Source organism: Capra hircus, chromosome 20, assembly GCF_001704415.2.
Source record: "Capra hircus breed San Clemente chromosome 20, ASM170441v1, whole genome shotgun sequence".
Taxonomy (NCBI): Eukaryota; Metazoa; Chordata; class Mammalia; order Artiodactyla; family Bovidae; genus Capra; species Capra hircus.
The window spans coordinates 28,752,155-28,773,539 of NC_030827.1; the positions used below are offsets into that span (position 1 = coordinate 28,752,155).

Below are 21,385 nucleotides of genomic sequence, written 5' to 3' on the forward strand. Positions count from 1 at the left end.
TTTTATGATCCAGTGGATATTGGCAATTTGATCTCTGGTTCCTCTGCCTTTTCTAAATCCAGCTTGAATATCGATAAGTTCACAGTTAATGTACTGTTGAAGCCTGACTTGGAGAATTTTGAGCATTACTTTGCCTGTGTGTGAGATGAGTGCAGTGGTGTAGTAGTCTGAGCATTCTTTGGCATTGCCTTTCTTTGGGATTGGCATGAAAACTGACCTTTTCCAGTCCTGTGGCCACTGCTGAGTTTTCCAAATTTGCTGGCATATTGAGTGCAGCACTTTCACAGCATCATCTTTTAAGATTTGAAACAGCTCAACTGGAATTCCATCACCTCCACTAGCTTTGTTCTAGTGATGCTTCCTAATGCCCCCTGACTTTGCATTCCAGGATTTCTGGCTCTAGGTGAGTGATCGCACTATCCTGGTTATCTGGGTCATGAATAACTTTTTTGCATAGTTCTTCTGCATATTCTTTCCACCTCTTCTTAACATCTTCTGCTTCTGTTAGGTCCATACCATTTCTGTCCTTTATTGTGCCCGTCTTTGCAAGAACCGTTCTCTTGGCATCTCTAATTTTCTTGAAGAGATCTCTTGTCTTTCCCATTCTGTTGTTTCCCTCTGTTTCTTTGCATTGATCGTTGAGGAAGGCTTTCTTATCCTCCCTTGTTATTTGGAACTCTGCATTCCAATGGGTATATATTTCCTTTTCTCCTTTGCTTTTAGCTTCTCTTCTTTTTACAGCGATTTTACAGACCTCCTCAGGCAACCATTTTGCATTTTTGCATTTCTTATTCTTGGAGATGGTCTTGACCACTACCTCCTGTACAGTGTCATGAACCTACGTCCGTAGTTCTTCAGGCTCTCTATCAGATCTAATCCCTTAAATCTATTTGTCACTTCCACTGTATAATTGTAAGGGATTTGATTCAGGTCACACCTGAATGGTCTAGTGGTTTTCCCTGCTTTCTTCATTTAAGTCTGAATTTGGCAATAAGGAGTTCATGATCTGAGTCACAGTCAGCTCCCGGTCTTGTTTTTGCTGACTGTGTAGAGCTTCTCCATCTTTGGCTGCAGATAATATAGTCAATCTGATTTCAGTATTGACCATCTGGCGATGTCCATGTATAGAGTCTTCTCTTGTGTTGTTGGAAGAGGGTGTTTGCTATGACAGTGTGTTCTTCGGCAAAACTCTGTTAACCTTTGACCTGCTTCATTTTGTACTCCAAGGCCAAATTTGCCTGTTACTTCAGGTGTTTCTTGACTTCCTACTATTGCATTCCAGTCACCTATAGTGAAATGGACCTCTTTTTCTGGTGTTAGTTCTGAAAGGTCTTGTAGGTCTTCATAGAGCCATTCAACTTCAGTTTCGTCAGCACTACTGGTTGGGGCATAGACTTGGATTACTGTGATATTGAACGGTTTGCCTTGGAAACGAGCAGAGATCATTCTGTCATTTTTCTGACTGAATCCAAGTACTGCATTCCAGACTGTTTTGTATACTATGATGGCTGCTCCATTTCTTCGAAGGGATTCTTGCCCACAGTAGTAGATATAATGATCATCTGAGTTAAATTCATCCATTCTAGTCCATTTTAGTTCACTGATTTCCTAGAATGTTGATGTTCACTCTTGCCATCTCCTGTTTGGCCACTTCCAGTTGCCTTGATTCATGTACCTAACATTCCAATTTCCTGTGTAATATTGCTCTTTACAGCATCGGATTTTACTTCCATTACCAGTCATATCCACAACTGGGTGTTGTTTTTGCTTTGGCTCCGTCCCTTCATTCTTTTTGGAGTTATTTCTCCACTGATCTCCAGTAGCATATTTGGCACCTACCAACCTGGGGAGTTTATCTTTCAGTGTCCTATCTTCTTGCTTTTTCATACTGTTCATGGGGTTCTCAAGGCAAGAATACCGAAGTGGTTTGCCATTCCCTTCTCCAGTGGACCATGTTTTATTCAGAACTCTACGCCATGACCTGTCCATCTTGGGTAGTCCTACACAGCATGGCTCATAGTTTCATTGAGTTAGACAAAGCTGTTATGTATAACTTCTCACAAATTTCAATATGCCCTTTTGCTACTAAGCTGTTTTCTTGGTACTGTCTTGTAGCTTTCACTCAAAACTAGATCACTCAGGACATATTTTTTTTTATGGACTATGACAGCAATGGATTTTAATGTCTCCTTATATTAGGTTCCTATTGGTGTTCCAGTGAATGATAAGTATGTGATCAGTGGAAAACATGCTAATGAAACAAAGCTGAAGATAACGCAACTTTCAGAGGACGATCAGGGAACCTACTGGTGCCATGCAATATTCGAGTTAGGGGAGAGTGAAGGACACGTTGAACTCGTCGTGCTCAGCTATTTGGTACCCCTTAAAGCATTTTGTGCAATAGCTGCCGAGGTTGTTCTCTTAGTGGCTATTATTCTGCTTTTTGAAAAGTATACTCAAAAGAAAAAGAAGCCCTCAGGTAAGATTTCCTTTTTTAGATAACATTCTCATGTTACGACTTACTACATTACAGTGGCTTTAGAGTTTTGGGGAAAAAAAACATAACTTTTTTTATTTGTAGTGGTATTTACGTTAATATCAGTGATGACTGTGAGCTAGGAGATTATATTGATGGACTTCTTTTTTCAACTTCCTAAGAAGCTTTAGTGCTAAAATATGCCTTTTATCCCCTCTTCTTTGGTGTTACTGGTACCAACACACCAATTAAGTGATAACATGCTTTGGTACTAGAATATTAGAAAATTCTGTGGTAACTTAATAGAAAAGATCTCAAAGATAAGCAGTTATCCTTTCACTTAGATAACTCATTTTTTAAAATGTTTTATCAAACATATTTGAATTCTCATAAAAGAGACATTGCCTGCCGGATCTGTTTTCATGGCCTGTTCCTGATGGTTTATAGACTGAGAAACCACTGGCCCGCTAGGAAAATTGTTCTTGCATTCTGTATTTTTTCCTATTTGGTGCTGTTTAGTAACTTTAATAATTACAAGTCAGTCAGTCCTGTTTTTGATGATCCCAGGCACTAGACGAGACTTGGTCAATTTTTGTCAGTTATACCTCAGCATGTACCTTGTGTTTAGTCATGTCTGATGCTTTGCGACCCCATGGCCTGTAACCAGCCAGGTTCCTCTGTCGATGGGATTTTCTAGGCAAGAATACTGGAGCAGACTACCATTTCCTTCTCCAGGGGCTCTTCCCCACCCAGGGATTGAACCCGTGTCTTCCGTGTCTCCTGCACTGCAGGTGGATTCCTTATGCGCCGAGCCATCTGGAAAGCCAGTGTTTTGCTTGATAAAAGCTGCAAGTCAGGAGAGCAGGGAAGGAGTGGACATGACAGACGTGCAGCTGTCACCTCTCATTGCAGAGCAGGAAAACAGCGTGGGCAGTCAGGGATTAGAATTCAGGGGAAAGTAGAATTGAGCATACATATTCCACAAGAATAATAAACCAGCCTTACAGTTAAGTTCTTCTTTTGTTACACAGATGATGGGAAAGAAATTGAACAAGGTGAACAGCTGTAAGTATTATTTTTTATAGAATAATTTTCCCTTGAATAAAATACAGATAAATATGAAGTTAAATAAAATGTTTGCAGTTAGAGAGAAAAAGGTACAAGAGTATATTTTGTGTGATTTTCTGCACATGTCCATTTGTGGTGAAAAGTGGCATTTACCTGTCTGCAACACCTCGCTGTACTTCTGTTTTCTCTTCAACAAAATGGGTTTAATGACATTACCACATAGGTTTTAGGATTAAAAGACTTACTCTGTGTAAAAGTGCTTAGCATAAGCTTCGGTTACTGAATGCCTTCTATGCCTGAGTATCTGTATTTCTTTAAAGTCTCCATCACTGATTCTGATTCTCTGTCATGTTGAAAATCACTGACCTAGGATTCTATTTGTTATTATTTTCCTGAGAACACAAATTGTGTCACTATTTCTTTTACAGTCCCCTTTGTTTAGAGTTGAGCTGAGCTGGAGGAGAATTAGAAAGAAAATGACCAGTGATGTCATTTGGTTTGGTGACAGTGGGAGTTGTTGGTTCCACCATGCCAGGGAACTGAGAGTGGTGCCCAGCTCCACTGGGCTGAGGGAGTTGCCCAAAACTGGGTTTGAAGTTCAAGTAATAGAGCCAGGGTCTGGAAAATGAGATCAGAGTAAAGCAGCCAAAGGAAACCTAGGAAAAGGGAAGCCTGAGCAACTACCAAATGGACACTTATAATTTATCTTTGTCAGTCAAGACAAGCTCTGAGGTGTGAGCGCTATAACCACAGTTAAATAGCAAGACTAGAGTGGATAGTTGTCATGCGTATATTCATAGATATTATTCAAATAGTTATTTTTACTCAGTTCACTCAAATCAACAGGACAAAGCTTCTAAAGTAAGGGCATAAAATAATTATATCAGGAGTTCTATAACCCCAGATAAGGAAAAAAAAAATGTTAATCTTAGAATCAGACTCTTATGATTGAAAAGGATGTGAACCTCTTTCTGGAGAACTTGTTCACATTAACTTGAACATTTTATGTTTCTGGTTTGCATGTGCTGATTACCTTTCTTACACTTGGAATCATGGAAAACATGATGATTATTCAGATATTTGAAACAGTTATACCCTTGCCTGGATTCTTTTGTTCTCCCAGCTCAGCCTCCAAAGTGTTCCCCTCCATTCCCCTGCAGTCACATTTCTCATCTCTAGGTTTCGTTAGTATCTTTAGATTTAATACAAGTATGAAGGGCACTTGGACTCATTTAGAGAAGCCTCTCACTAATGCTTTTTTAAGAATTTTTAGTTTAGGAGATAAATTTGTCTTTAAAGAGAATATTGTTTATCAATATATTTTATATTTGATGCTTGTATATGTTTTTAGATACCAGCCATTCACAGAATGAATGACTTTTAAAATGACTTTAAAAAATAGTACTAAGAGTATAACAAGCTAGTCATTTCAAGAGTATAACAAGCTAGTCAGTTCAATGAAGAGCTCATTCATTTATCTAATCCACCAAGATATTTAATCCACACAATTTTACCTACAACTCCTTCTCCCGATTTTGATGTAACTGATTATATGGTTCAATTTATTATCTGGTGAGACTAGTTTAATAAGCTCAAGCTTGCCCATAAGATCTAGAAGGGTATTAATTGTGTACCCTTGTAACCTAGTTTAGTCTTTCTTGTCTTAAGAATCTGGAGCCCATGTTGTGGTCTTATTCTGATGCACTTTGAGGAGACAAAGAGCCATGCTTAACCTCTAATTCAGTGTATAAACATGTCGGATTATAGCACCTTTATCTACGTACTGGCTGACCTCCAGATTGGCTATTATCTTGATGGGTCAAAGCAACATATGTTAGGCCATATACTGAAGCCTTCACTCACTCTTGGGGAAAAGCAATTCTCTCTGCATAAAATAAACAGGACTTTGTCACTCATCTGTGGCAATGGTTCCTCTCCAAGCAATGGCATGCAAATAAAATCAACATTATGAGTAAAACACCATTTTTAGCAAGAATAAATCCTATCTCTATTGACCTCATATTTTAACTTGATGGCCATGATATAGATCGTGTACTGACTTAGTCTGATGCAGTGTAAATGTATAGTAATTTTCTTGTTTGTTCTCTATACAGGAAATTGGATGATAGCAATGGTATAGAAAATAGTGGCCCTAGGCACAGAAAAAATGTAAGTTGCTTCCAAATGCTTACCTTCTAAAAAAAACGTAAAATTCAATATGCACACACAGCCTGTTAATCCATCTCCTTTATTTTAGTTTCATGAAAGACCTAGTCATTCACTATGTGCTTGGATATTATAGGAGAATATACTCGTTACACAATAATTAAATGGCATCCTTTTTCCACCAGAGAACATGTAACAACCAATCTAAAAGTGAATTGGTTGCACTGTAGATGTATATTTTTTCTTCTGTCACCACAGGCCAAGTTATTTTATAACTTTTTATGGAGTCTTATTTTTTTCTCTGTTTTTCTGGATTCTCCTATTTTCTCATATATTCCTATACATCTAGTCTGTGAATGAATCAATATTAGTTTATTTTCTTTACTGATGAGGATCAAAATTTCCATATTTCATCATTTTTCTCTTGAGTATTTAGCAACTATTTGGTTTAGCAATTTTGGATCACCTCCTTCCAGAAATTTTTGCTTTGCTAAAATGATAATAAGTTGTTCCAGAATAACCAGGATGTACTAATTATGTTTCATTATGCTTTATGTAACTCAGGAATCCGTGGGCCAGTGAGTGACAAACATCATGTCAGGAGTCACAGGAAGACGTACAGAGAGTTTGCATTTCAGCTTTATTTCTGCTTCTTGTTAAGAACGTGTGACTTTTTTTACTTTTAAAAGGATGAAAAGTTTATGTAAAATGCTCAGTAGTAGCTTTGTAAATAATATATGCAATTTCAGATCTACAGATATAGTTTCATTCTATATTTTACACTAAAGCAAGGTAAATTACATTAAGTTTGTGCTATGAGCTATAACCCAGGATAATTAATTTCATTCCAGTCCTTAAGGGACACGCAGAACGACACCAGCAAAACCAAATAGTACACAGAGTGAATGTCACTCAAGACCTGTTTATTACCAAAGAATTCATTAAATACAAAGCTTTGCCATTTGTCTTAAAAAGGTTTTTTCCCCAATCATGTTTACTAGGTGAAGTGTTTGTAATAATTCCCTGTAAAGTTCATTCTTCAGTCATATTGAAAAGAAGTGTCATCAAGGGGAAATTAGCACTTTCTACCTCTGTTAATGATGGTTACTGTGCAGTTACCACAAGGAAAACATACTTTTCCTATGAAAACATTGGTTGAAGGCAAAGAAATAAAACCATACACTTGCCCATCTCCATCTCCACCAAAGCAAATTTCTCAGTCTCATTCCACTCATCTCCACTGTTCTCCCACATTAAGCTAAAGTGATTCTTAGACTTCCTAGAGAGCATTTTTTATTTTAAGCTGTGGGTTTTGGATTTCTTAAGTTACAGCTGTTGTTGATGTTGTAGGATTAAGGTTCACATAGACATGATGTCTCACTGCTGTAGGCATGCTTCTGTGTTTCACGGTGGTATCCATGGCTGGCTAAATATCTCAAAAAGCATCATTAGTGGTTCATAATACTAAGGCCTTTGTCTGAAATCAAGAAATATTAAAGTTGTTCTATGTTGTTGCCAGTGCCTTAGGCTTTTTATTGCGTGCATAACTAAATTATTTTATAAAACTCACTTTAACCAAGTCGAATGAAATCTGAATAGACATGAAAAGTTGTCAGTGGCTTTCAATGGAATATTGGTATCATGCAGCAGGATACTAGGTTAGGTTGAAGACAATATGTGAGACCCGCTGGGGGATCCTTGGTGCTTATGTGTCCACTGTCCCCCAGCTCACAGTGCAGCAGGGATCAGAACAATTACAGGCAAAGAGGGAGGGTTTGGGATGGTGGTGAAGATCCCACAGTCTTGGTGACCTAGGGGATTAATACTTGAAAAAGAGAAGTTCAGTTATTTGAAAAAATACTTTATAGAAATTTGTATGATATTCTGGGTGAAACAATTATAATAAAATTGAGATGGTGAAAAATTACGCTTTATATGGCATCTTAACTAACGTTAAAATATTACTCGTATGAATAATACACATGAAGTGTGACTTGGAAGCTTCTCTGTTTGTTGCAGCACTGTTTTGCATAAAACGTGTGAACTATCCCCAAAAGTTTTACTGAATAGACTACATCATTTAAGTAATGGCAGGTTTCATCATATTCTTGTCTCAGAGCCACGAGCCAGGCATTTGTTTTGGTTTAGTTAATTATTAATTTGACAAAATGATCTTGGGTGGTATCTATATGATTGCAACCAAGCAGTGCACTTAGTTAATCTGAACGATTTGAATTCAATGAAAAATTAGTCAGACCCACTTTTTGACTAAATCCAATTCAAATGCATTTGTGACTAGATATATACAAATCCCCATACAATTCGTAGCTCATATGCAGTGTGTATTCTTCTATTTTGCCACCATTATTTAGACTAAAATGGTTCTCAGGCAGAAAAATTGCTGTCCAACGTAAAATAATCTGAAATATTTATGTAGTAAATTGAAATTTTAAGTGTCAGTGTTTGCTATTTTTCCTAGCAAAGAAAATTAAGTTCAGTAACTTTAAGCAGAAAAGGTACTCAGGAAATTAAAGTTAAGTTTTGACTTTTTAGAGTCTCTCTGGGGAACCTCCAGAAAATTATTTCACCACTGTTAGGTTAAAAAATGGAATGCTTCCATTAAGTAACCTCATGGAAATGAATGGATTAACTAAAAATGACCAATTGTAAATTGACTAAAAATACAAAGCAAGCAGAAAAGCTGAAGTAGGAAAATTACGCCACGTTAATATATTAGACACCTTGGGAAATTCTGTTCATCTTTCCAGCTAACAGAGTTTTGCTGCATATTAAGTAGATTTAATGATGTCTTAAAATTCTCAGATATTTTCATATTCAGTTTATGCTCTAATGTAAATCTTCACTTTGTAGTCTTTTTCTCTTTTTTTTTCTTAGCATCTAGTTACCCAGGGCAAGACCTAAAGTTCACTGTGCCATTTTCTTTTCCTCTATTAACTAATATTTATTAGTCATGAATCTCTGTTCCTTCGTCCTCTTTAATAGCTCATCAGTCCACTCATTGCCTCCCCTACCCCATGCTCACCAGCTGCAACAGCTAAGGTCCTGGTTTTCCTACATCAGCCTCATCTACTGTTAATCCATTTTTTGCTTTGTGTGTGTGTGTGTGTGTGTGTGTGTGCACTTAGTTGCTCGGTCATGTCCAACTCTTTGCAACGCCATGGACTGTAGCCCACCAGGCTCCTCCTATGTCCATGGGATTTTCCAGACAAGAATACTGGAGTGGGTTGCCATTTCCTTCTCCAGAGGATCTTTCCACCTCAGGGATCAAACCCACATCTCCTGCATTGGCAGGCAGGTTTTTTATCACTGAACCTCCTGAGATGCCCCTTTAGTATTGCTGCTGGGCCATATTTCTAAAACACAAATCTCACTATGGAGCATAATGTACCAATTCCCATGACACACCTGTATAGGCTCCCCTTTGCCATATCTTAATGCTGCAGTTTTCCAATCACTAATCTCTCCCGGAGAAGGCAATGGCACCCCACTCCAGTACTCTTGTCTGGAAAGTCCCATGGACTGAGGAGCCTGGTAGGCTACAGTCCATGGAATTGCTAAGAGTCGGACATGACTGAGCGACTTCACTTTCACTTTTCACTTTCATGCATTGGAGAAGGAAGTGGCAACCCACTCCAGGGTTCTTGCCTGGAGAATCCCAGGGACGGGGAGCCTGGTGGGCTGCCGTCTATGGGGTTGCACAGAGTCGGACACGACTGAAGCGACTTAGCAGCAGCAGCAGCAGCAGCAGCAATCTTTCTCCACTGTCTTTGATTTAGCCTTGACAAAGAGAGAATCTATCCAGAATGCTGCCCGCTGCGCGCCTCCCCTTTGATGAACTCAAGTTTAGCCATCAAGACTTGAATCTGATGTTACTTCCTGGCATATCCCTCATTCCCAGTTGCCTATGTACCATCATATGTGCTCAAATAACTCCACATTTTTTGTGCTTATTTACTTGTATTATACATATGCTTTTATATGTCTCCTTCCTGGATTCTGATTTTATTTGCTTGTCCCATACCTACCACAGAGAAGGTACATTGTAGATGTCATGAAGTAAGTGAAAGTGAAGTCGCCCAGTCGTGTCTGACTCTTTGCGACCCCGTGAACTGTAGCCCACCAGGCTCCTCCGTCCATGGGATTCTCCAGGCAAGAATACTGGAGTGGGTTGCCATTTTCTTCTCCAGGGGATCTTCCCCACCCAGGTCTCCCGCATTGCGGGCAGATGCTTTAACCTCTGAATGGATAAATGTATAGGTGAAAATAAAATTTTATAAATTTATACTTATTTTTAGAAGAACAATCTAAATTGTGACATCAGAAGTGAAACAAAATATTTTAACAGAAATAAACCAATCCTTTATAACTTCAGTGATTGCTTCCGCTTCTTTGAGAAACAGTAGCAATATAATAAAAACTTCTGTTGAATGTTAATAATGTGCGATAATCTAATGAGCAAAGAGAGTTCTGATCCTAAACTGTTATACAGGATATGTTGCTTAGAACTTATCTAAATTCCCATTGTCCTTTATTTTTTATTGACAGTACAAATGTTAACCTTATTTTTCTCCTTTATTTCAGTAAGGTAATATGTTGACTTTATATATATGTAAAGCATTTTAGCAGCTGTTCTCTGCATGGCACTGTAGATATTAGTGTCCACTCCACTAACTCTCTCATTCCTCCTCCCTGCCAGTACCTCATAGTACCTTAGAATATCTCAGAATCCAATTCAAAAATTTATCTTAAAAAATTATCTTAAATATATTTTTTAGAAAGCTTTCATTGTTTAGTTTTGGTCCCTGTAAGTTTGTCTTTACTTTGGTCTCTGTAAGTTTGTATCTGATAATCAAATACATAAAAAAAGAAATGTCAGTTCTGCTCACATACTCCCTGGATTTTCACCTTTGAGGCATTTAGGTAGATTTATGCAAAATTATTTACTGAATCTACTTCTTTATAGAAAATGAATCTTCTCTAATGGAACAAGTTTTGCAATGAATTAGGTACTTCCGATTAACATTTTTAGGTGGGAGCAAGTTCAAAAGTATGTGTTCTAGTATTAATTAAAAGGCACACTGACCTGTTAGAGCTTTCTCTGAATTAATATTTATTGAATGAATGAAAAATAGATGAATGACTGAATTATTTTGGAATCTTAAATTATATATATGTATGTTATCTACTTTGATTTTGATTAATTAACTGAATTTATCTTCTCTAGGAGAGATAATGAAGAAAACTGGAACTGTATTTGTATTTCTTTCACATGATATTTAGGAATGTATTTGCAGTATATCTGGAAGGTCAGTTACATGTGCAGCTTATCAACTGATTTCTTTATTGATGGTATATCATATTGTTAAATAGTAATGACTCACAATGAAAGCTTTCTAAAGCTTAGCATGTGACAGGTACAGCACTAAATACTTTGAAATGTTTTATCTCATTTAATTTCCGCATCATCTTATGCTATGGAAACTATTACATACTGTGTTATACATGAAGAAACAAGCTTGAGAGATTAAGTATTTAGAGCTGGGAATTGAAATCCAAGGAGTTCTCCTTAAGAGTCTAGGTTAAACAACTATGGTGAACAGCTTTGGCCTTCTACTAAGGAAAGTCTTAGAAAAATCAGGCTATTATCTATAAACTGTCTTTAAAAAAATTTTTGACTCTTTTAGATGGTTAGTTAAATAATAAGTTCCATAATTTTATTCTTAAGGCTTATAGAACCTATGCTGTGGCATATTTATGCTATCCCTGCAGTGGTACTAAGGAATCAATATATTTTTGCCTGTTTGGAGAGTCTTTATTTTTTTCCCTAATTTTACTTCTCAATAACTAGTGTCACCATAAAAGTTATTATCCAGACAATGAGAATGAAAGAAGGTGCTATATATAATTTTATCAGGACAAATGGAAAACACATGGTAAGTCGCATTTTTACCTGTAGGTAGGAGCAAAGAATTAGATAATCTAGTATGAGGGAAGCCCTAGGCACAGCAGCAACATCTTAAGTCTGAATGATAAACACTTTGAAATTCACCTTCAGGGAAAGAACTATCCTTGGTAAATGCCAGGTGAGATGCCTATGAGACAATTTAGTAAGCTTAAAGATTTATTACTTTTCAGCAGTACTATAAATATATCAGCATTCCAAAACGTGATTCACAAGTTGTAAGAGAGGCTAGGAAGCAAAGTTGTATTTTTGATGGCCTGTGAAATAAACTGGACAATTCTTTGCATTTGCTTATCTTCATGATTAATGTGTCATAATGATAATATCTGTATGATTCTCAATAAGTCAGGAATGCCTGATAATGCCTTTATAAAAAAATTTATTTGTAAAATCAGTGAAGCTCACTCATGTCTAATATTGTCAAAATTACTTTTAATCATGTGATTAACCTATAACATCTATTTCTTCATTTCTCATGTCCCAAATGGGAGAAAGCTAGTGAAATTTGTTTATGGTATTGGTTAAAGTCCTTGTATTATTTGGTGTATTATCTATTATGTTTAAGCACTTTCATTCATAAAAATTGATTCTCCTATTTAATTTGTAATTTACTTCAGAATATAATTAGCACAAATTATTTTTTAAAGATTATTTGATAAACAAATGAAAATATTAGACTTAGTATTTGTAATTAACTGTAATGTTACATAATGCTATAAAAATATTACACGGTATGATTACATGAACTGCTTTTGTGTCTTTTAAGATAGAAATTTGCCCATAAAATTTACTTAAAAAAAAAGCACTATGGATTTATTATGACATATTTCCAAATAATTGTAGTTTTCTTTTTTTAACATGTATGTCAAATTCTCACTAATGCCATTCTGCATTATGTAAACAGTACAGAAAATGTTTGTATTAGAATGTTTAAAGGTTTTTTTGTTGTGTTAACTCAAAGGATATGCCTAATATGTAATTAAATTCAATAAAATGTACTCTGAATTAAAATTTCAAGCATTATAGAATGTGTTTTAAATTTTTAATTATTTAAATGTGAATTTAAAGGCACTGGAATAGAAAACACTGACTTTTTAAAATTATACACATAGGAGATTCAAATCTCATAAAACAATTCATCCTTCCCAAGCCCAACAAAAGTGTACCTACAGCTGGGAATCTGTATTTTGACACATCAAATAGGAAGTTAGAAAGGAATTTTCAAAGCATAGCAAGATATATTAGAAATAAAAAAGACAACAGTGGCCTTGACATAAATGGACATTTAAATGAAATCAATGTATAGGACATATTTGTTTGTCCTGCAAAAATTTACTTTTCAACATTGCAGTGTCATTTTCAATTGATTTTAGTAAAACTGGTTACAAAATATTTCAAAATTTGTTATCTACACAAATGTCTACTTCTGCAAAAGAGAATCAATATTCCAAATGGAGCATTTTGATGATCCTAACAGTCAAAGCAAAAAGAAAAACTCATTAGGGAGGATAATAGCATATTTCACTATATATTTATATTTGACTCAACTGAATTATATATACATATTAAAATGACTAATGGCTAATAAATATTTGTGTTGTAAAGCATTTTAGGTCAAGTTAAAGGGGGTGAGTAACTGTATTTGGGTAATGACTAGATTAAACAAACAAACAAACAGTGATTGAAGATCCACTTCTGGAAAGATGTAGTTGACATATTTTCCCCTATTCTGCTCCCTAAATATAGCTAATAACATTTTGCCTTGTTAAAAAACCAGTAAACTATTCTGAAATGTGAAGAGAAGAATGCAGACCAACTAGGAACTTTGGGACACAAGGTATGACACACCAACGAGATTCCTGATTTTTCTTGTTGCCTCATATATCCCAGACTAGGTGCTACAGAAGCCAACAGCCTGGAAATAACAATGAGTTCAGATCCAGGAAACTCTCTCTTTAGCCAAAGAACCATGAAAGAAATTAGTAAGGCAGAAAAACATTTAGATAGTAACTGTTCTACTCCACCCAAATACTGCCACTGTGGCCCCACCCCTACAACCAGCACAAAAAGCTGAGCGGGGAGATGTTTACCCCAACTTGGGGGTAACACCTGGAAGGGTAACAAGGTCCCCTTCTCACTCCGGGTGGAAGGCTGAAGTCTAACTTCCATCCTAGAGGAACAAGGTACCCCTCCTTCCTTAGATGTCAGTGAAGGCAAAAGAAATCACAGTTCCGACTTCCTGACAGTAATGAGTAATCTTTAATCAGTAATCTTTCCCCACTAAGTTCAGTTCAGTCGCTCAGTCGTGTCCGACTCTTTGCGACCCCATGAATCGCAGCACGCCAGGCCTCCCTGTCCATCACCAATTCCCGGAGTTCACTCAGACTCGTGTCCATCGAGTCAGTGATGCCATCCAGCCATCTTATCCTCTGTTGTCCCCTTCTCCTCCTGCCCCCAATCCCTCCCAGCATCAGAGTCTTTTTCAATGAGTCAACTCTTCGCATGAGGTGGCCAAAGTACTGGAGTTTCAGCTTTAGCATCATTCCTTCCAAAGAAATCTCAGGCTGATCTCCTTCAGAATGGACTGGTTGGATCTCCTTGCAGTCCAAGGGACTCTCAAGAGTCTTCTCCAACACCACAGATCAAAAGCATCAATTCTTCAGTGCTCAGCCTTCTTCACAGTCCAACTCTCACATCCATACATGACCACAGGAAAAACCATAGCCTTGACTAGACGGACCTTAGTCGGCAAAGTAATGTCTCTGCTTTTGAATATGCTGTCTAGGTTGGTCATAACTTTTCTTCCAAGGAATAAGCGTCTTTTAATTTCATGGCTGCAATCACCATCTTCAGTGATTTTGGAGCCCCCCAAAATAATGTCTGGCACTGTTTCCACTGTTTCCCCATCTATTTCCCATGAAGCGATGGGACCAGATGCCATGATCTTCGTTTTCTGAATGTTGAGCTTTAAGCCAACTTTTTCACTCTCCTTTTTCACTTTCATCAAGAGGCTTTTTAGTTCCTCTTCACTTTCTGCCATATTGGTGGTGTCATCTGCATATCTGAGGTGATTGATATTTCTCCCGGCGATCTTGATTCCAGCTTGTGTTTCTTCCAGTCCAGCATTTCTCATGATGTACTCTGCATAAAAGTTAAATAAGCAGGGTGACAGTATATAGCCTTGACGTACTCCTTTTCCTATTTGAAACCAGTCTGTTGTTTCATGTCCAGCTCTAACTGTTGCTTCCTGACCTGCATACAGATTTCTCAAGAGGCAGGTCAGGTGGTCTGGTATTCCCATCTCTTTAAGAATTTTCCACAGTTTATTGTGATCCACACAGTCAAAGGCTTTGGCATAGTCAATAAAGCAGAAATAGATGTTCTTCTGGAACTCTCTTGCTTTTTCAGTGATCCAGCAGATGTTGGCAATTTGATCTCTGGTTCCTCTGCCTTTACTAAATCCAGCTTGAACATTAGGAAGTTCACGGTTCATGTATTGCTGAAGCCTGGCTTGGAGAATTTTGAGCATTACTTTACTAGCGTATGAGATGAGTGCAAGTGTGTAATAGTTTGAGCATTCTTTGGCATTGCCTTTCTTTGGGATTGGAATGAAAACTGACCTTTTCTAGTCCTGTGGCCACTGCTGGGTTTTCCAAATTTGCTGGCATATTGAGTGCAGCACTTTCACAGCATCATCTTCCAGGATTTGAAACAGCTCAACTGGAATTCCATCACCTCCACTAGCTTTGTTCGTAGTAATGCTTCCTAAGGCCCACTTGACTTCACATTCCAGAATGTCTGGCTCTAGGTGAGTGATCACACTATCGTGATTATCTGGGTTGTGAAGATCTTTTTTGTACACTTCTTCTTAATATCTTCTGCTTCTGTTAGGTCCATACCATTTCTGTCCTTTATTGAGCCCATCTTTGCATCAAATGTTCCCTTGGTATCTGTAATTTTCTTGAAGAGATCTCTAGTCTTTCCCATTCTGTTCTTTTCCTCTATTTCTTTGCACTGATCGCTGAAGAAGCCTTTCTTATCTCTTCTTGCTATTCTTTGGAATTCTGCATTCAAATGCTTATATCTTTCCTTTTCTCCTTGGCTTTTCACTTCTCTTCTTTTCACAGCTATTTGTAAGGCCTCCCCAGACAGCCATTTTGCTTTTTTGCATTTCTTTTCCATGGGGATGGTCTTGATCCCCGTCTCCTGTACAATGTCACGGACCTCATTCCATAGTTCATCAGGCACTCTATCTACCAGATCTATACCCTTAAATCTATTTCTCACTTCCACTGTATAATCGTAAGGGGTTTGATTTAGGTCATGCCTGAATGGTCTAGTGGTTCCCCACTAAAGTGTCTCACAGTACCTAAAGAATCCAAATTTCAATAAAAACCTTACATATAAATCATGAACATCTGTCTTTGAATAAGAAAAAACAATCAACAGATGCTAATATTGAGATGAAAATAGAATTATATAATGATAATTTTAAAGCAGCCATCATCAAAACACTTCAGTGAACATTTATGAACAAATGTAAAAATAATGAACAGAAAGCATCAGAAAATAAATAGAAGATATAAGGAAAACCCAGATAGAAATTTCACAACTGAAAAATGCAATAACTGAAATTTTAAAAGAAACTTGGTGGATGGGGAGGGAGGTGGAGGGGGGTTCAGGATTGGGAACACGTATACACCCATGGCGGATTCATATTGATGTATGGCAAAACCGATACAATATTGTAAAGAAATTAGCCTCCAATAGAAAAAAAAAGACATAAGGGATAGCTAACAGTTACATGAAAATTCTACAGCCATAGAAAAGAAAATTTGCCGTTTGTAGCAACATGAATGGACTCAGAGAGTATTATGCTTAGTGAAATAACTCAGAGAAAGACAAATGTGGTATGATTTCACTTACATGTGAAATCTAAAAAATAATAGCAAACTAGTAAATATAACAAAAAAGAAGCCAATTCACAATATAGAGAACAAATTAGTGGTTACCAGTGGGGAGAGGGAAGTGAGGAGGGGCAGGACAGGGGTAGGGGATTGACAGGAACAACTGTTAAATATAAAACAAGCTACAAGGATATGTTATTCAATAAGGGGATATAGTTAATATTTTATTATAACTTTACGTGGAATATAATCTATAAAAAAATTTCTAAACATTTTGGATCACTGTTGTATACCTGAAACTAATATAATATTGTACATCGACTCTCCGTCAGCAAAATTTTTTAATAAAAAAAAAGTAATGGTGGAAAAAAAAAAATAAAGAAACTTAGTGGATAAGCTCAACAGCAGGATGGAGGTGACCGAAGAACAAAGCAGTGATACTGAAGACAGCAACAGAAATTGCCCAATCTACAACATAGATAACGCAGACTAAAAACATGGACAGAGCACTAGGGACCTGCGGGATGACGACAAAAGAGACATTCGTGTCATGTGAGTGCCAGAAGGAAAAGGGAGCTAGTAGCACTGAAAAAGTACTCCAATAAATAAATAATGGCTGAAACTGTCCCCAAATTTGGCAAGTGACATAAACCAGCAGATTTAAGAAGCTGTGCAAATAACAAACCAAAAACCTGAAGAAATCTATGCCAAGACACACTGTAATCAATGCTGTGAAAATTAAGAATAAAAAAATACTATTGAAAGCAGCAATACGGAAACACTTTTATCTGCTGAGGAAAAAAATGAATGACAGCAGACTTTTTATCGAAAACCATGAAGGAGAGACAGAAGTGTCGCAGCATTTTTCAAATGCTCAAAATTCTGTAAATCTCGTGTTCTATGTCTGGTGAAATGATCCTTCAATAAGGAAGTAGAAATCAAGAGGCATGTTCTCAATGAGGCATAACTACAAAACTTTGTCACCAGAAGACCGACCCTAAAAGAATGATTAAAAAAGAAATTATCTGAAGAGACAGGAATTGTAAAAGAAGAAATTCTGGAATATTATAAACAGAGAATAATAGGAAGAGTTAAAATGTCAGTGAATACAGTAGACTTTCTTTTCCTTTTGACTTTTCTCTATTGTTTTTGATTATTAAAGCAAAAATCACAACATTTCCTGATCTGGTTGTCAGTGTAATGTAAATATAAAGAAAATATTTAATATCCTTACATTATAAACAGGAGTATAAAAGGACATAAGAGAAGATAAAGTTTCTACACTTCACTCAAACTGGTGAAATGTCTATATCAAAAAACTGAGGAAATTATATATTATAATATGATACCTCGAGCAACCACTAACAAAGATATAAAAAGCCATTATAGATAAAATGGAGTGTGAAGCAATATTCTAGTAACCCACAGGAATGCGAGAAAAAGAAAACGGAATGATGAAACAGTAAAGTAAAAGAATGGAAATATATGCCATGTAAATCAAAAGAAAGTAGGCGTGCCAGTTCTCCCTAGAGTGATATACAAAGTTACTCATTATAATCCAATAAGATTTTATCCTGAAGATATTTACTAGACAATAAGTAAATAAAGCAAAATTATTCTAAAATTTGGAAAGGGGAAAAGAAAAGCTGAAATAATATTTAAAAATCAGGATAAAGTTGGAGGAATTGTTTCATCCAATTTTAAGATTTATTACACAACTGTTAACACAAGACTGTGTGGTACTGACAGAGGACAGATACACAGAAAAATGGAACAGAATAAAGAAATCAGAAATAGCCCCATACAAGTACTACCAAAGAGTCAACAAATGTTGCTGCAGGAATTGATTATACAAATGATGAACCTCATCTTAAACCACGCATGTTTTGCAAAAATATCTCAAAATGGATCACAAATTTCATTATAAGGCTTATACCTAAATCTTCCACATTTATGTTCATACAGCAAGCACTATTCACGATAGCCAAGAGGTGGAAGCAAAGCAAAAATCTGTTAACTGGATGAACTGGATAAACAAGGTATAGTATAGCCATACTGCTGTTACTGTTCAGTTGCCAAGTTGTGTCTGACTCTTCCCAGTCCCATGGACTGCATCACACCAGGTTTCCCTGTCCATCACCATCTCCTGGAGTTTGCCCAAGTTCATGTTCAATGAATCAGTGACGCCATCCAACCATCTCATCCTCTGACATCCCCTTCTCCTCCTGCCTTCAGTCTTTCTCAGCATTAGGGTCTTTACCAATGAGTCAGCTCTTTATTGCAGTTCAGCTTCAACGTCAGTCCTTCCAAAGAATATTCAGGGTTGATTTCCTTTAAGTTTAACTGGTTTGATCTCCTTACTTTTCAAGGGACTCTCAAAAGTCTTCTTCAGGACCACAGTTTGAAAGCATCAGTTCTTTGGCACTCTGCCTTATTGTTCAGCTCTCACATCCATACATGACCACTGGAAAGACCATAGCTTTGACCATACAGACTTTTGTTGGCAAAGTGATGTCCTTGCTTTTTAACACATTGTCTAGGTTTCTCATAGCTTTTCTTTCAAGAAGAAATTGTCAACTAATTTCACGGCTGCAATCACCATCCACAGTGATTTTTAGAGCCTGAGAAGAGGAAATCTCTCACTGCTTCCACCTTTTCCTCTTCTATTTGCCATGAAGTGATGGGACTGGATGCCATGATCTTAGTTTTTTAAATACTGAGCTTTAAGCTGGCTTATTCACCTCTCCTCCTTTACCCTCATCAAGAGGCTCTTTAGTTCTTCTTCACTTTCTGCCATTAGAATGGTATCATCTACATATCTGAGGTTGTTGTTATTTCTCCTGGCAATCTTGATTCCAGCTTGTAATTCATCCAGTTTCTCATTTCACATGATGTGCTCTATGTATAAGTTAAATAAACAGGGTGATGATAAAAAGCATTGCTGTACTCCTTTCTCAATCCTGAACCAGTTGTTTCATACAGGGTTCTAACTGTTGCTTCTTGACCAGTATACTAGCTGTGAGAACCCCACGAATTGTATAAAAAGCATAGCCATACAATGCGATTTATTCAACTTTAAAAGAGAAGGAAATCCTGTTTCCTGCTACAACATGGATGAGCCTTGAGGACATTATGCTGAGTGAAATAAGCCAGTCACAAACACTGTATGATTTCACTTCTGTGAGGTGTCTAAAATGTCAAATCCATAGAAAAATAAGGGAGAATCATGGTTACCAAGGGCTGGGGAGGAGGGGGGAAAGAAGGTTTATTTGAGAGTACAGAGTTTTAGCCTTGCAAGATGAAAAAGTTCAGACCTTTTTAACAACAATCTGAATATACCTAATACTACTAAACTGTACTCTTAAAAATGGATAAGGTGGCCAATTTTATGTACTTTTTAAAAAATCCACAGTGAAAGAACTTATAGGTGAAAAAATAACCTATGAATCCTTTAGTAGAAAAATAGGAGAAAATCTTTGGAACCTAGGGCTTGGTAGAGAGTACACAGAAATGATATCAAAAGAACAATCTGTAAAAAATGGTTAATTATGATCCATCAAAATTATAAACCTTTACTCTGCAAAAGATGTTTTTAAGAAGATGAAAAGACAAACTACTCACTGGGTGAAAATATTTGCAAGTCACATATTTGGCAAAGAATTCATATTTAGAAAATATAAAGAACTCTCAAAACTCAATACTAACAACAAAGCAAACAATCCAAGTAGAAAATGAGCAAAAGGCATGAAGAAGCATTTCACAAAAGGGTATATATAAATGGTAAATAAGTACATACAAAGGTGTTCAACATCACTAGTTATTATGGAAATAAAGATCACAAAGAGCTATCACTACATACATATGAGAATAGCTAAAATAATACTGACAATACAGATGCTGACACAGATGCACAGAATGAGATCTAATATATTGTTTGTAGGAATGTACAGACACTGAAAGATGGTACAGCAGTCTCTTTAAAATAATAAACATGACATAGCAACCACATTCCTAGGCATTTATCTCAGAGGAATGAAAACATAGGTTCACACTAAAAACCAGTACATGACTGTACACAGCAGCTTTAATTATTGTAGCCTGAAACTGGAAACAACTAAATTGTTTTGCAAGGGTAACTATTGATATTTAAGCAATCTGCACTACATCCACACCATGGAATATCACTTAGAAATAAAAAGGAACAAATATGCAACAACTTAGATGGATTTCAAGGTTTGCAGTTAATTATGTAACTAAAGAAGCCCATCTCAAAAGGTATGATTCCATTTCTATGAAATTCTTGAAATGAGAAGATGATAAAGATGGAAAACAAACTAACATTTGCAATGACAGTAAAGAGGTAGAATTAAGATACTTGTAATGATGTCTTACCTTTGTACCTCGGTGTTTACATGAACCTTGTTGTTCAGTCCCTAAGTCTTTTCCAAATCTGCTACACCATGGACTATAGCAAACTCAGGGAGACAGCAAACTCTGTATGCAGGTCAGGAAGCAACAGTTAGAACAGATTTCTCAAGAGGCAGGTCAGGTGGTCTGGTATGCCCATCTCTTGAAGAATTTTCCACAGTTGATTGTGATCCAAACAGTCAAAGGCTTTGGCATGGTCAATAAAGCAGAAATAGATGTTTTTCTGGAACTCTCTTGTTTTTTCAATGATCCAGTGGATGCTGGCAATTTGATCTCTGGTTCCGCTGCCTTTTCTAAAACCAGCTTGAACATCTGGATGTTCACGGTTCAGGAATTGCTGAAGCCTAGCTGGAGAAT

General features: G+C 36.8%; 1 protein-coding gene across 3 annotated transcripts in view; it reads left to right on the forward strand.

Moving 5' to 3' along the window:
- Positions 1-7,221, forward strand: part of EMB (embigin) — a 59,021-nt gene extending 51,800 nt beyond the window's left edge. For all 3 annotated transcript variants that reach the window (XM_005694727.3, XM_018065788.1, XM_018065789.1), the window contains 4 exons: positions 2,200-2,479; positions 3,508-3,541; positions 5,659-5,713; positions 6,275-7,221. In XM_005694727.3, the coding sequence (XP_005694784.3) occupies positions 2,200-2,479; positions 3,508-3,541; positions 5,659-5,713; positions 6,275-6,292 (387 nt within the window). In that variant the 3' untranslated portion in view covers positions 6,293-7,221. The remainder of the gene's footprint in view (positions 1-2,199; positions 2,480-3,507; positions 3,542-5,658; positions 5,714-6,274) is intronic.